At 69.3% G+C, this 14,578-nt stretch overlaps 1 protein-coding gene across 4 annotated transcripts; it reads right to left on the reverse strand.

The window, feature by feature from the left end:
• Positions 1-625: 625 nt before the first annotated feature.
• HR (HR lysine demethylase and nuclear receptor corepressor) lies at positions 626-13,626 on the reverse strand. Of its 4 annotated transcripts, none has more exons than XM_082495889.1 (19): positions 13,387-13,626; positions 6,848-7,708; positions 5,262-6,108; positions 4,633-4,822; positions 4,145-4,377; positions 3,926-4,075; positions 3,753-3,839; positions 3,543-3,664; positions 3,288-3,366; positions 2,981-3,144; positions 2,650-2,883; positions 2,373-2,544; positions 2,132-2,207; positions 1,831-1,961; positions 1,631-1,726; positions 1,412-1,551; positions 1,169-1,336; positions 945-1,049; positions 626-859 (listed from the first exon to the last, which is right to left on the reverse strand). In XM_082495889.1, the coding sequence occupies exons 2-19, from the start codon at positions 7,655-7,657 to the stop codon at positions 797-799; spliced, it is 3,867 nt and encodes a 1,288-aa protein (XP_082352015.1). In that variant the 5' UTR covers positions 7,658-7,708; positions 13,387-13,626; the 3' UTR covers positions 626-796. The 4 variants fall into 4 exon arrangements, with proteins under 4 accessions (XP_082352015.1, XP_082352014.1, XP_082352013.1 ...); XM_082495888.1 differs by having other exon boundaries at positions 945-1,043; positions 2,132-2,264; XM_082495887.1 differs by having other exon boundaries at positions 2,132-2,264.
• Positions 13,627-14,578: the final 952 nt, after the last annotated feature.

Raw genomic sequence — 14,578 nt, forward strand, 5'->3', positions numbered from 1 at the left:
ATTGCATGGCGCTAATTGCATGATGCCCATGGAATGGTGCCCATTGCACAGCGCTGATTGCGCAGTGCTAATTGGGGGGGGGTGGGGGGTGCATAGCGTGCACTGCATGGCCCCTGGCCCACCTCCCGCGGTGCACGCAGTGCGCGGTGCCGCTGGCACAAGGCGCAGTGCGTGGGGACCGAGGCACCCTGCACCCGCCCTGGGGTGCCGTGAGCGGGGGGCACACCGTTTCCCCCCTCCTGCAATGCTCCTGTGCGGCACAGAGCGATTCCCCTGCATCCTCAGAGCACCGTGCTCCGCGGCCGGGGCTGTTTCGGTCCTTGGGACGAGCCTTCGTGGCTGTTGCTTCCCCGTGGCAGAGCAGGGTCGAGCCACAGCCTGGGACCCCAAACCTCCGGGCAGCGATGAGCGGCGCTGCACAGATGTTTTCCAGTTCTCTGCGAGGCTGCCAGCAGAGACCGCACCAAACTCATCTCACCAGTGGTCTCAGCCAGCCACCGAGGGCCAGGACCAACCCCGTGCCACTCTGCCAGACCCCAGCCCTGCCACCCCACCCCGTCCCCAGGCCACCAGGGCATCCTCGGACACGGATGGGGATGAAGGCAGAGGCTGAGGTGGGCGCTGGTGCTGCCGGTGGCCCCGGCACGCTGCAGACACTTTATTCCCCGGCTGCCCCGCTCCCGCCCCGAGCCTCCCCGGGCGATGGCGGAGCAAAGCACCAAGCGAGAGGCGCCCGGTCCCGGCTCCCCGCGGCGTCTCGGCCATGGCCAGCAGCGCTGGCTTTGTTCAAGCATCTTCACTTGCATCCCCGCAGGACGCCCACGGCCTCCCGCACAGCGGAGAAGATCATGCCGTCCAGCTGCAAGGGTGCAAAGAGCGGGGGGTCAGCACCGTTCACCCCGCACCGGGACCCCCTCACGGCCCCCAAACCACCACCCACCCACCTGGGCGCGGAGCCGGGGGTGGGTGCTGTGGTCCCGGAGGCGAGCGGCGTTCTCCGGCGAGAGGAACCGCTGCTCCACGCTGATGGTGCCGGTGAGGCTCTGCACCTACCGGCGGCATGGCAGCGTCAGGGGCCAGGGCTCAGCCGTGCCTCAGTTTCCCCAGGGGGCTTTGGCACAGCTGCCCCTGGGGATGGTGGGGCGGTGGTGTTTGCAGAGCTGCCTACCTGGTGGGGAGCCCCGGCAGGGACCAGCACCGCGTCCCCCAGGAACTGGAGGAGGGTCCAGCCGCTCACCCCACACTCCTCCCGCAGCCGCCTCCGCAGCGAGATGTCCAGGTAGCGGCTGGGGGGCTCCGCGGTGGCCACCCCCTCCTGCCCTTGGTCCTCGCACGCCTGCGGAGGGGTGGGGGTGAGCGGAGCCGGGGGTCGGGGGGATGGAGTGGGGGGCCTGGGGGTGATGGCACCCACCTTCTGCAAGAAATCCCGGATGCGGCCGGCATCCTCGGGGCGAAAGATGTGCCACAGGGCACCGGGCTGGCTGCCGGCATCCCAGAGCCGCTCCTTCAGCGGCGCATCCAGGCCCTCGGCATCGGCTTGCAGGAGCACGTCTGGGGGGCACAGGGATGCTCAGGGGGGGTCAGAGGGGGACTGGGGTAGGGGGACACCCCCCCCAAGCTCCCACCTTACCCTGCCGTGCCGCGGCGTGCACCAGGATGCTGATGGAGTCGGTTGCCTCCACCGTCAGGTTTTTGGTCCCAATGGTCCGGTCCTGGGGATGCACGCCTGCAAGCAGGAGCGGGGCGGTGGGCGAGCATCGGCAAGGCTGGGGGGAGCCCAGCAAGCCCCCCTACACCCTGGGCACGGCGAGGTTGCCGGATGGCACTCACCATAAGCCACGCAGACACGTGGGCGCAGCCAGCGCCGGGCCCGCTGGCCCCGCAGGTAGGTGGCCAGGTTGAGGCGACCGACGAGCCCGCAGTACTCCGGCAGTGGCAAGCTGGCGCTCAGGTTGGTGGCCCTGTGGCACAGGCACGGTCCTCAATGCCAGAGCAGCCCCCGCTGCCCCCAGCCCTGCCTGCTGCATCCCACACCGGGATGCATCCCGCTGCTGTGGGGACTGGCACCCAGCTGGCGAGGGGAGGGGGCACTGGGCTGCCAGAGGGGGGGACCCACCACCCCATCACCTACCGGCACAGCTCCATGTCCCCAAAGCCACTCTCCAGCTTCAGCAGGTCCCCACTGCCCTGCTCCGGCGCCAGGGATGCTGCAGGATGGAGCCCGGCATCACACACAGGGATGCTGGCATTGTGCCGCCGGGCATCTCCCGGGGAGGGAGGGATGCTCAGGCTGGCTCACCCCCCCCCCATCCCCACCAGCTCTTACACCCCAGAACGGCACTTGAGACCCCACAAACTCATTGCACGCTTACCCGCGCTGGCAGCGAAACCGTCCCAAAACTCCTGGCTGCTCATCCTGACGCGGCTCGGTGGTACCCGCAGGTTCACCGCCTCCACCGCCTGCTCCCCCCCGGCCGGGCGAAAGGACTCCGGCCCCCACAGCCGCCCCTCCAGCTTCTTCTGTAGCCCTGAAACAAGGACGGGCTGCCGGGGCAGCCAGGGCTCAGCAGGGCTGGGGAGGGGGGGGGGGGGGGGCGCTAGAGGGGGGGTCCGCGGTGCTGCCGTGCATCCCCAGGGTGGGGGGCTCACCTGGCCCCGCCGCCAGTGCTCCTGGAAGAGCTTGTAGTTGCTGGCGTGGCCGGGGTCGTGCAGCCAGAGCAGCCCGCTGGGTACCAGGATGCAGTGGGAAGCAGTGGGGGCAGGGGGACTGGGGGGGCTAGGGGTACCGGGGGGGCTCAACTCGCCCCCCGCCTGCCTCTCCTGGATCTTCCTCTCCACCACGCGGGCAATGATGCTGTCCAGGATGCTGGTCAGGCGGTTGTCCTGGAAAGGAGGGGGGGGATGTAAGTGAGGGAGCCCCATCAGCCCACCCTGACCCCCCCCCCAGCACTGCTGAGGGGTGGGGGGGTACGGGACTCACGCTGGGCAAGGCGGGCGAGACGGGGGCGAAGGCCATGCGGACCCCATCCTGCCCCAGGCACAGCTTGACGGCGGTGGAGGCGAGGAGGTCGCAGAGGGTGGCGGTCTGTACGGTCCCCCGGGGGGGCGGCTGCCCCGGTGACGGTGGCCCCCCCTCGGGGCTCTCTGCTCGGGGGAGAAAGGGGTGAGGGCTGCCCTCGCCCTCCTCTGCCTCTCGTCCCCCCCACCCCCACCCCTACCCAGCACCCTGTAGGGGATGCGATGCAGAATCCCCGACCCCCCCCCAGCCCGGAGTGGGGCTGTCCTACCTTCCTTGATGGTGCGGGAGGTGTCGGTTTGGCCGTGGCCGCTGGGCAGGAGGGTGGGCACCGCAGCCCCCGGCAGCTCCTGAAAACACCCCGGTCCATGCGAGCATCCGCCGGGGACCCCCGTCCCCCATCCCCAGGGCTGGTCCCCTCCCCGGCATCACGCACAACCCCCACCCCAGGCATCCTTTTGCAGGGGTTGGGGTGCACCTGCACCCCCTCTTACCCCCAACCGTGCCCGCCCCCCCCCCCCCATACCTGGCTGCTCCCTGGGGGCTCCGTCGGGCTCTGCTCCGCTTCCCCCTCCCCGCAGGGACAGTGCGACTCGATGCCAAATTTGGCCCGGACCTCGTGCAGCAGCTTCCAGAGCCGGGTCAGGACTGGGGACAGATGGGGACAGGCGGATCAACCCCGGGCAGCGGGTAATGGTGGGGGGGAGGTCCCGAGGTTGGGGGGGGGGACACTCACCGCGGGTGGGGACAAACTGCGTAGGGACGAGGGATGCGACGTGGTGGTCTTGCCCAGGGATGCACTCAGGCGGCTGCGCCAGACCCTCTGCGTCAGAGAGAGGGTGCGTTCGTCCCCACCAAGCCCCCTCCCGTGGGGCTGACACCCCCTTTGCAAGCCCCCCATCCCCATACCGTGGTCATCAGCCTCCTGCCTGCTGCGGTGGCAGTCGGGGCACAGCTGGAAGCCACATCTGGCGCAGCTCCAGTGGGAGTTGAAGAAGCCGCGCTGGCAGGCGTCGCAGAGCTGGGGGGCTCCTTCCCCCCGCCTCCAGGCCGTCACCCCTGCGGGAAACACAGCCCTCAGCCTCCCCAGTGCCCCCAATGTCACCCTCTGCCCCGGTCCCCACTTACCCTCGGGCCCGCCGGGGGCTCCCGACCACGCGTCCCTGTCCCTGCGGACGGCCTCGCAGAAGGGGTCCCCCAGGACCCCCAGCAGGTACTTGGCCAGGCAGAGGCTGCTGCCCGCGCTCCTGCTCCCTCGCTCGGGGCCGGCCGCCTCCAGCCGCAGCGTCATCTCCCCATCCGCCTCCCCCAGGGTGCAGAAGCCATCGATGCTCAGCTCCCCACCGTCCCCAAAGGCAAACCTGCGGGAGAGAGGGGACGGGAGGGGATGTTCTGACGTGGGGGTGACAGGAAGGGACGCTCTGAAGTGGGGTGATGATGAGAGAGGATGCTCTAAAGTGAGGTGACAGGAGGGGGATGCTCAAAAGCAGGATGATGGGAGAGGATGCTCCAAAGTGCGGTGATAGGAGGGGATGCTCCATGCATCCTGACAAGGGCTGCTGGGAGCCCCCCCATCCTGGGCAGGACTGTGAGCTCCCCAGGAGCCCCGGGCTCACCTGCGGAAGCGCAGCAGCCTGCAAGTGCTCTCGGGGGGCTCCTCCTCCTCCTCTTCCTCGCCCTCAGGGTTCCCCGCAGCCCGAGCAGCGCAGGCACAGCACCGCGGGATGCTCTCGGGCAGGGTGGTGCAGGGCACGCTCTGCAGGCACCACGGGTCCCGCAGGTCCGGGTCAGCGTGGCTCGGTGGGTCTGGGGGAGACAGGAGGTGCTTTGGGATACCGTTCATGGGGACACACCAGCTGAGAGGGACTGGCACGCGGCGGCGGGGGCTGGAAACTGGGCCAGAAAGTAGGGCTGGAAAGTAGGGCTGGAGATCTGCAGAGGTCAGGGCTGAGACGCCAGCACCTCCCCGAGAGCTCTGACCCAGCGAGAGTGCTTGCCACCCACCCGGACATCACAGCCGAGGATGCTGCGCTGCCCCAAAGGGGCAATCCTATAAATCCCCGCCCTGGGAGTCGCTGCCAGACCCAGCCGTGCCGGGAAAAACCCAAGCGCAGCAGGTTTCCCAGCCCTCACGTGTTGGCGGCTCGTGTTTGTGGGCGCCGGGAACTGGGATGCAAAACTTCCCCAGACATCTGGTGCTGCCACCGCCCTTTGCATGGACCCACCGTGCACCCCCCCAACTTACCGCCCTCTCCCAGTTCCATCCTCCTCTCCTCTGGGTCCCCTCCGCTCTCCGTGCCATCACCTGGGCATGCCACAGCCACGGTGGCCTTCGTGCCCCGTTTGGCAGCCCCAGCGCCCTCGCCGGCAGCGCGGGGTCCATCGGTGGTGCCGTGCGGGCGCTTGGCCGAGCGCTTCCCCTCACCGGCCACCTCGGGACCACCATCCCACCGGGGAGCCTTGCAGCGCGGCGACGACTGCTCCGAGTGCCGCGTCAGCCAGGTCTTCTTCAGCTTGGTGTGGTTGCTGGGTGGGCACGGGAAACGGCCCCCGGGGATGCCCAGGTTGGGCTCAAAGGGGCCGAGCACCCCGCAGCCCACCCCTGGGCACCCATCGCAGCCCGGCGCGGTGCAGAGGCAAGCCGGGGGCTGCTCTGGCTTGGCAACAGCCGGAGGGTAGTGCCCGTCCACAAGTGGAGGCGATGGGTCGGGCTCCCCCGGTACTCCGAGGCTTTGGTACTCCAGGTGCTCATCTTTGGGCTCGGAGGAATGGCCTGACCCTGGCTCCAGGGGGAAATCAGTGGCGTGGGTCCGTGCGCCCACCCAGGGGCCCCCGCAGCCCCCCGCCGTGCCGGGCTTCAGGAGGAAGAGGGGCTGGCTGGCGTTGGGGGGAGGCGTGCGGGCATGGGGAGCGGGCACCGCCGAGCTGCCCCCGGCTCGGCCATCCCTCCACGGGGCTCCCAGCAGCTCCGGCACCACCGGTTCCCCTTCCCCATCTCCATCCTGCCCCGCCTGGCCCTTGCCCAGCAGCTGCGATGGCGCTTGGTCCTTGGCCGGGGGGTGGAAGCCGGGTTCTTTCTTCAGGTAAAACTCCTGGAGGGGAGCAGAGGTGCTGTCAAGGCTGGTTTCACCCCAAATGTGGGCCCCCGTCCCTGCCTCCATCACCCACATCACTGGGAGGTGGTGACGGGGAGCATCCTGTGGCCCTGCCTCAGTTTCCCCCCCATTCCACCCTCCCGAGCTGGGCAGCCGCCCGGTGCTTTCCAGCCCCGGGTGGCCGAGCCCGTGGGGTGCCCGCGTTGCCCCTGCTCGCGTGGGAAAGGAATGGGGAGCCGCAGCGGCGCGGGGCGCGACGGGCGCACCCACGGGCTGGCGGCTCTGCCTCCCGCCGCCTCCGTGCCGCAGCTCCCGCCGCCGTGAGTGACTCAACCCCGGGGGGGTTTGCATCACGCCAGGAGGAGCCGCCCTGGGGAGGAGAGCATCACCCTTCCTCCCCGCCATGGGTGCATTGCCCCATCCCTCAGGGCGGGCAGGGGGGGTGTGTCTGGGACCCCCATCCTGCCAAGCTGCAGGAGCAAACGAGGGGGCTGCATCCCGCTCGGGGGGGTCACCCATGCCCGGTGCATCCCTGCCCTGCCCTGGGTGCGGGTGCCGGCATCGCCTTTCGCAACACGCCGCTCCCGGCCGGGTTCAGCTGAGGCTGGAGCCCGCTGTCACCCAGGGGAGCCGCGGTGCACCGGGGAGCCGAGCCCCGAGCATCCCTGCTCTGCATCCAGGCCGTGGGAGCCACCATCGGAGCCAGGCGCCGATGCGGCCATCCGGGATTCCCTACCTTGTTCCCTGAGCTGGAGCAGTCCTCGAAGGGGGCCGGAGCCACTTTGCACCTCGGTGGGACCCCCAAGTAGAGGGGCTGACCCCAGGCGGGCACATAGGAGCCCAGGCGCCAATCCATGCCGGCGAAGCGCCCGTCGCCCATTGTTCCTGGTCCCTCCGGCCCCCCGCCGCCAAACGGGGGGTCAGCTGGGGGTCCGGTGGGCAGCAGCGAGGACAGGAGGAAGGGGCTGTGCTTGGCCTCCACGAGGAAGGGGCAGTGGCGGAAAGCCGGGGGGTCACCAGCCGCGTCCCCCGCAGCGGCGCGGGGCTTGCCGGCAGTGCCGGGGCGCTGGCTCTCCAGCCCCGGGAAGGGCAGGGGGTAGCGGTGGTATGCGTGGCTGTAGAGGGCTAGCGGGGCTAGCACGGCCTCAGCCCACCGTGGCCCTGGGTGGTCCTTGCAGGGCTCAGCCCAGCCCGCCTTGGGTTGCCCGTTCCTGGGCGGCAGCAGCGGCGAGAGCTCGGCTCCATCCTTGGGGCGGCACAGGGTGTCCCGTAGGCACGGTGGGGCCGGTGGGTAGGGGCAGCCCAGCCGGCCACCGGCGAGGTCCCGACCCGGCCCCAAGCCTCCCTCGGAGCCCCTCCAGGGACACCCCTTCTCCGTGCCGTAGCTCAGCTTGCCGGGCTCCTGGTAGCCCGGGAGTCCCAGCTCAGCGGCGGTGCTGCGGGACAATACCACCCCGCTGCTCTCCATCCCCCGGGCGTCCTGCGCGGCCTCCTGGGCTCTCCTCCACCGTGGCGGGGTCTCCCCCATCCTCGTCTCGCTGGCCATATCGCTCTGCTGCTCATGTGGTTCTCAGCGCCGTCCCGGGCTGGCCGGACCCTGCGGGCAGGGAGCGGGGCATCAGTGGGGCACACCACATCTCACCAAACCCTGCCAGGGCAGCCGTGAATGGGTTGGAATTGGGGGAAACTGAGGCAGTTGGTGCTTGGAGGGGGGGAGCTGCTTTCAACCCCCCCTGCTCCATCCTCCTATGGTGGATGGGAACCTCCCCGGTACGGCGAGGGGATCCTGGGCTCCCGCGCCCGTTGGCACATGGTGGGATGCACGACCCGGGGAGAGTGGGTCCCCTCCACCCTGTCCCGTGTCCCTCCTGCGCCCAGCCCGGCGGGGCTGGCGGCGGGGACGCAGCTCGCACCCACCCGTCCCTCCGCACCCAGCCTGGCCCCGCGCCCGGCCGCTGGCACCCAGCGTGGGGAAGCCTTGCCCCGCGCAGGTATTCGCCGCCGGCCAGGGCTGGGCTGCGCTGCGCTTCCCAGGAGGGCTTGCAAGCGATGGAGGAGGGGGGAGCTCCCAGCTCCCCGAACCCCCCCCCCCACCACACACCTCCCGGGTAGAAATGCCTGGGGAGATTTGCTGGATTAATACTCCTCCGGGACCCAGGCCACACGCAGACGTGGCGTTCGGAGCCAGCCAGCGATCGCGTCCCTCCGCGGCGGAGTAAACGCCACCCCCTCTGTCCCCCAGCCCGCCCTGCCCAGCAGCCGGAGACGCCGAGGGGGACAGGCAGAGGGGGACGCTCAGCTCCAAACCCCGCTGCGGGGTAGGACAGAGCTGCCCCGATGGCTGGGCAGGCGGCTGTGCCAGGGAAAGGGATGGGGACGGGAGCGTGTGTCCCCAGAGCCGCCTGTCCCCGTCACCTCCCCGTCCCAGGAGAGGTCAAAGTCCCCGTTCCCACGCTGCTGCCCGAGCCCCTGCTCAGATGCACCGTGCCCAAGCAGGGACACCCTGAGCATACCCACCCCATCCCTCCGGGGCACGGGACCCAGCCGGGTTCTCCCATCCAGCCCCCACAGCGGGAAGATGCTCCCGGCACAGCTCCCTCCCGGTACCCTAATGCTGCCATCGTCCGCTGCCCTTCACCCCATCCAGAGCACCGTAAAGGGGTCCCGCGGCTCGGCGAGCATCCCCGCCGCCCCACAGCACAGCCAGCTACCTGGAGGGTCCATCGGGGACCCCGCCGCCTCTCCTGTGGCGGCGAGGACAAACAGGCGTCTCCGCCGGTGGCACCGGGTCCCGGAGAGATGAAGCCGGAGGGTCGGGAGCACCTAAACCCACAGGCTGAAGGGGTCCGGCTCCGGGATCTGGAGGAGGCAAAAAGCCGCCTGGGTGGCCCTGGGGACGTTCTTCTCCGAGTGCTGGAGCTGGATTTTTTGATCCATTGGCTTAAGGGGCTCCGTGCTCCTCCTGCCTATCGTCCTACGAGCGGGGGGCTGCCGGCGTGCTGGGCGGGGGGGTGAGGGACAGGGGCACCCAAGGCAGCGGCGACGGCGGCGAGCAGGACCTTCCCCCGGCTCTAGGCAGCCTTGAGCATCTTGGGGCGAGCGATGGCAGGACGTGGCGGCGGTGGCAGCTCTGCTCCCGGCGAGCGTGCAGCCTCCGCCGGCTCCCGCAGCGACTGGGCAGGCAGGAGGGGCGCTGGGGTTGCCGATGCCCGGGAACCGGCACGGTGCCGGCGGTGCCGCCCAGCCCCGGGGGTACCGGCGCAGGCAGCGGCGGCCGTGCCAAGGCAGGCAGGTGTGCTCTGCCCCGCGCGAAGAAAGCGCCCTTTGTTCGGCAAACGCGGTCGAGCCGCCCTGTCGCCGATGAAAGACGCCGGCCGCCCGCTCCGGGCGAAACTGGAATGGGAGAAACACCAGGATGGGCCGAGCGCCCCATTCCCGGTGCGGGGGGTGGGGGGGCTGGAGGTGGCACGCCTGGCACGGAGCACGTGGCCACCTCATTTTGTCCAAAAAGTGAGGATGTGGCCTCAACCCACACTGCCGCTTTGCCCACGCAACAGTCCAGGGCTGCCCTGCGTTGCAGCTGAGCCTCGTCCCCCTGCCGCCGTCCCTCCTCCGGCTGCCTGGGATGAAGGCAGAGCTCCTCTGCCTCCTCTCCCGGCTGCAGAGCCTGCGGCAGCCGGGTGGCAAAGGCCGGGTGCGATCCGAGGGGTGCCGAGGGGCTGACACAGAGCACGAAGTTGCTACGACAGCATCCCCACGCTGCCATCCCACCGAGGGCTGAGGACTACCTGGGACCACTCAAACCCTTGGCCCGCAGCCCACCGGGTGAGAGCCGGCACCCATCACCCTCCCAGTGCTCACCCAGCATCGTGTCATCCCCCCCCCCCCCCCCCCTCCCATGCACACCCCCGGCACCGACAAGACGCACCGACCCCAAACCCACCGACTCCCACCACCCCCGTGCCCACTCCCGGGGTGGGGGGGTGATGCTCCAGCCGGGTGCACGTCCCCCCAGGTGGGTGCCCCATTTCTGGATCCCCAGAGAAGGACCCGGTGATGGACACACACACACACACACACACACACACACGACGGGTGCCAGCGGGTTTATATAACGTGCGTGTGTCCCAGGGACACGCTGCGCACACAGCTCGCACGCCTTACGTAAACCGCAGCCGCTCCGCACAGCCTCCCCCGGCGCGGCACAGCGCGGCACGGCGCGGCACCCGGGGGCTGGCGGGGCCGGGGGCGCGGGGCGATGGGGTGAAGGCAGGCCACGGCCCGCGTGAGCTGAGCAGCGTGATTAACATCAGACCACGGGCTTCGTTACAGCTCAGCAGCTGCCGTGCGGTCTGGCCCCGCTGGGAGCGAGGAGCCACGCTTAACCCTTGCTGGCCGTGGCTCGGGGCGCTGGGTGCCACCAGGGTCCCTTTGCAATGCCAGCAGGGCATCCCCCAGTCCCCATCCCACCTCCAGCGTGGGTGAACCCATAGCGGCATCCCCTCCGGCCCCGCTCACGGAAGAGGGGAGGGCTCGGGGGGGGGGGGGTGGTTGCGGCACCCGGTTGCTGCTCGTTGCACCCACTGGGTGCCAGGGAACAGGGAGGGGACCCAGACGGGGCTCGGGGCGTAGGCGAGCCCGCGCCTTCCTGCGATGAGAAGGTGCTGAAAGACAAACTCCCTTCTCGTTCCCTCCCGCCGCTCCCCGGGGATGATGGCTCCAGCAGGACGGGGAAGGGGGGGGGGAGCTGGCAGCCAGGAGGGACCCCGGGAAGGGTCCGCAGCATCGCGGCACAGCCAGATGGGTCAGCGGACGCCCAGAGCGAACGGGACCATCGCGGCGGTGCCAAGAGAGCGACGGAGAAGAGGTTAGGTGGGGAGAGGGACGGACACACCACCCTGGTGATGCTGGCGAGCCCCACGGAGGACCCACGAGCAGCCCTTGCTGGGGCAGAGCAAAGAGCAAGGAGCTGGGGGGGATGCTGCGAGGGACAGCAGGGAATTTCCCACACTGCACTGGGGCAGCATCTCTGGGTGCTGAGCCCTCCCCATACCCCGCCGTCCCGGCTGCTCTCGGCTCCCGGCCGGGGTGATGCCGCTCCTCCTGTAGCGAGGAGCCCAAGGCCACGGCAAAGCCTCCCCGGGGCCAGCACAGCCCGCGCAGGGCGGCCACACCGCCGGCAAGCTCTTCTGGGATTTGGCCACCAGCCCGCCTCGTCCCCAGGAGCGGGCTCCGTGCCTGCCTCCCGTGGCACAGCGGCTCCAACTGGGGTCCCCCTGGCTCCCTGCCTGTCCTGGCACCACCCATGGAGGGTCCCCCAGGGAAATTTGGGGTGGGGGTCCGGGCCGGGCTTGAGTTCTGCTAGCTCAGGCTTTGCTGGGAGAGAAACCCCCTCCGGGAGGGGGGGTGACGGACGCTCTGCCTTGGTGGCTTGGCACAGCCGGCCTCAGAGCTCCAATCTCCCTGTTTTTCCCCTTAAATCGGAGGGACTGCAAACACCCACGAGCCAAACGCTGGCCAGAAAGACGCTGCGGGAGGCCGGAAGCTCCCAAATTAGAAACCTTGGCATCCCTGCCCTGCTCGACGCCGAAAGATGGGGAAAGACGTTGCGCGGACACAGGGTGGAGGGACGCTGTCCCCCACGGTGTCCCCTGGGACCACGGTGGGGCACATGGCCATACGGGTCAGGGGGCTCCCGGGATGCTCCAGCACTGGGGAGGGGGACAGATGGGGGTCCCGGTGCAAAAGGCTCACTGGTCCCCCAACAGCCCTGCTCTGTGCTGGCCCTCCTGCCAGCCCTACCCTGGTGCCCACGTCCCCTGCGCTCCCCGGGCCGGTTCCAGGCACCCCAGGAAAGGGCTCCGCAGCCCCCGGACCCACTAGCCACCTCCAGCCGGGAAAGCAGCCTGAAATCCAGCTTTTTTCTCGTGCAAAACAGACTCGACATGCCCCCTCTCGCGCTTGCCCAGAGCCCCCTCCAGCTCCTTCTGCATCCACAGAGCCCTTCCTCCTCCTCCTCCTCCTCCTCCTCCTCCTCCTCCTTCCTCCTCCTCCCAGCACCGAGCCCGGCACGCACCTACCTGCCTCCACCGCGGCGCAGGTGAGGAAGATGAGAGCACAGGCAGAGGAAGGCAACCCCGTTCCCCCCCCCGCCACCCTTTTTGCCCAGCACCGGGAGCGATGATGGCAGCGAGAGCTTTCGCTAATCTGCACCCGGTGCTTAAAAAAAAAAAAAAAAAAAAAGCACAAAAAAAAAAAAAGGCACAAAAAAAAAAAAAACCACGTCAAACCTTCAGGAGTCTGGAGGCTGCGGCGGAGCGGAGGGCACGGGAGGACACTCACTCCCACACGAGCAGCTTTCTGGGAATTAGGGCCACAGCCCAACTGCTCTGGCAGCCTGCGCTCCCCTCCAGCCCTGGCTGCCGGTACGGCGTGGCCTGGGCAGCCGCCTCGCCGGTACGGCCCCGCCGCAGGGTCGGACACCGCTCCCGGCCCTAATCTCCCGCTTTTCCCCTGGGGAGGTGAGTAAGCATCGCTAATCCCGCTCGCTTCGTCCCTGGGGAGAGAGGAACCGCTTCCCCCAGCCTGGGGGCTGCGCCCCGATACCCCCTGCCCTTCCTAAAACCCCCTCCAAAAAGGGGAGGGCAGCGCGGGTCACCCCGTCCCGGGGTAGTTTTCGGGTGATGCGCGCCCTCAAGGTGAAGGCTGGGATGGGGCGAGGAGATGGAGGCGGTAAAGCAGCGTGTCCCCATCAGGAGGGACCCGCCGTGGAGAGAGGGGACCCGGGGGACGTCGCGGCTGTGCCCGCTGCCAGCCCACCTTTGCCGGGGTGTCCCTCGCCCTGGCTGCGTGCCCCCCCCTCCCTCCCCTGGCACGACGCGGGGGATGCTCTGGGGGATGCTGCGGGGGATCGCAAGGACCCGGTGGTGGATGGTGCTGGATGCTCCCTTCCCCGCATCCCTCCTTCCCATTCCCGGGGGAGGACAGGCAGGACGAGCCGTTCCGGCCAGCCCCAGTGTGGGGGCACAGTGCCCGTCCTGTGCCACCCCCTCAGCTCCCCCCCCACCCCCCCTCAACTCACCCAGGACTCCTGTTTACCCAGTCCAGCGCCAGCAACCAGCTTCAAATACCTTGATGTAATTAAAAGCTCACCCCCGGGGCCAAAGGCTTAGGATGGCAGCCAGGGACACAGGCAGCCCTCTGCCACCTGCACGCCGGAGAGGCAGGGCAGGCAGCTGCCTGCTGCCCGCTCGCCCAGGTCCCGACAGCACCTACCTGGGGAGCAGTCGGGGTCTCCTGCCCTCAGCCCGGGCCCCTCTTCTCCCCCCGCCGCCGCTGCCGCCGGCCAGCCATGGCCATGGGCAGCGCTGGCACCGGGCAAGGCGATGTGGCAGCACGGCTCCTGGGCACGGGGGGGGAAAAAAAAAAAAAAAAAGAGAGTCACGAAGGATGGGCAGCCCCCTGCCCGCTTGCTGCCTCAGTTTCCCTCGGTGCCCGGCGATGCGGCGTGGTCCTCAGAGCCCAGCGCCCCTCTCCCTTCCCAAAAGGGGTCCCTCAAATTGCCAGGCACAAGTGTGAGGGTGGGGAGGTGGCTCCTGCCCTGGCACACGGAGGCGGAATCGTCCTCGGTGCCAGCGCAAGGCAGAGCCAGGCTGTGAACGGGGCTGGCTGGGGACAGACAGGTCCCCAGGGGGGGGACAGGCGGCTGGCGGTGCGGGGAAGGGGAGGGGGGGGTGGGGGGGAAATGCACCATTCCTTCAGCTGTGTCCTCCTACACCCCCGTCACCTCAAACGCCCCCTCCCCGCCTGCCGTTGCGCTTTCCCACCCACTATCCTCTTCCTCGCCACCCTCTTCCTCGCCAGCGGGGTGATGGCAGCCCCGGGGGCAGGCGTGCCTTTGAGGACGTGATGGAGGGGGTGAGATGCAGAAGAGGTGCTGTGTACCCCCCACACACACACACCAGCATGGGGGAGGAAGGTCTTACCTGCCCGGTGGCGACGGGGCACGGGGAAAGGGGGGGGCTTTCAGCCCCTGCCCGGCCGAGCCCCCTGCCCGCGGGCAGCGCGCTGCCTGCAGCTTCGCATCGCGCCTCCTTGCCCTCTGCGGCGGGAGGCGGCTGAAAGCTCCCCCCGGGGGCTGCCAGAAAAGAGGCTGCATTTAAACAACAGACATAATTATGCTTTTGATACCGTCTGCTAAAAATACAGCGCTGTGCCGCGCGGGGAGCCATGTGTGCGCGGCCTCACATGGCTCCCGCCTGGAACAGCTGACTCAGGCGGCGCGGACGGAGGGGGCCGGGGATGGGGGGGGGGACTCCAGCGAGGACCAGGGGGCAGGGGACACCCGGACCCCCCTGCTGCAAAGGGCCCAGCCTGAAGGAGGGTGCTGCTTTGCCAAGGACCCCCTCCCCCCAAAACCAGCCGGTTTGGGGATGAGGGCAGCCCCAGGGATGGCACCAGCATCCCC

The sequence above is a fragment of the Vanellus vanellus genome, assembly GCF_965231255.1.
Source record: "Vanellus vanellus genome assembly, chromosome: 26".
NCBI classification, from domain to species: Eukaryota; Metazoa; Chordata; class Aves; order Charadriiformes; family Charadriidae; genus Vanellus; species Vanellus vanellus.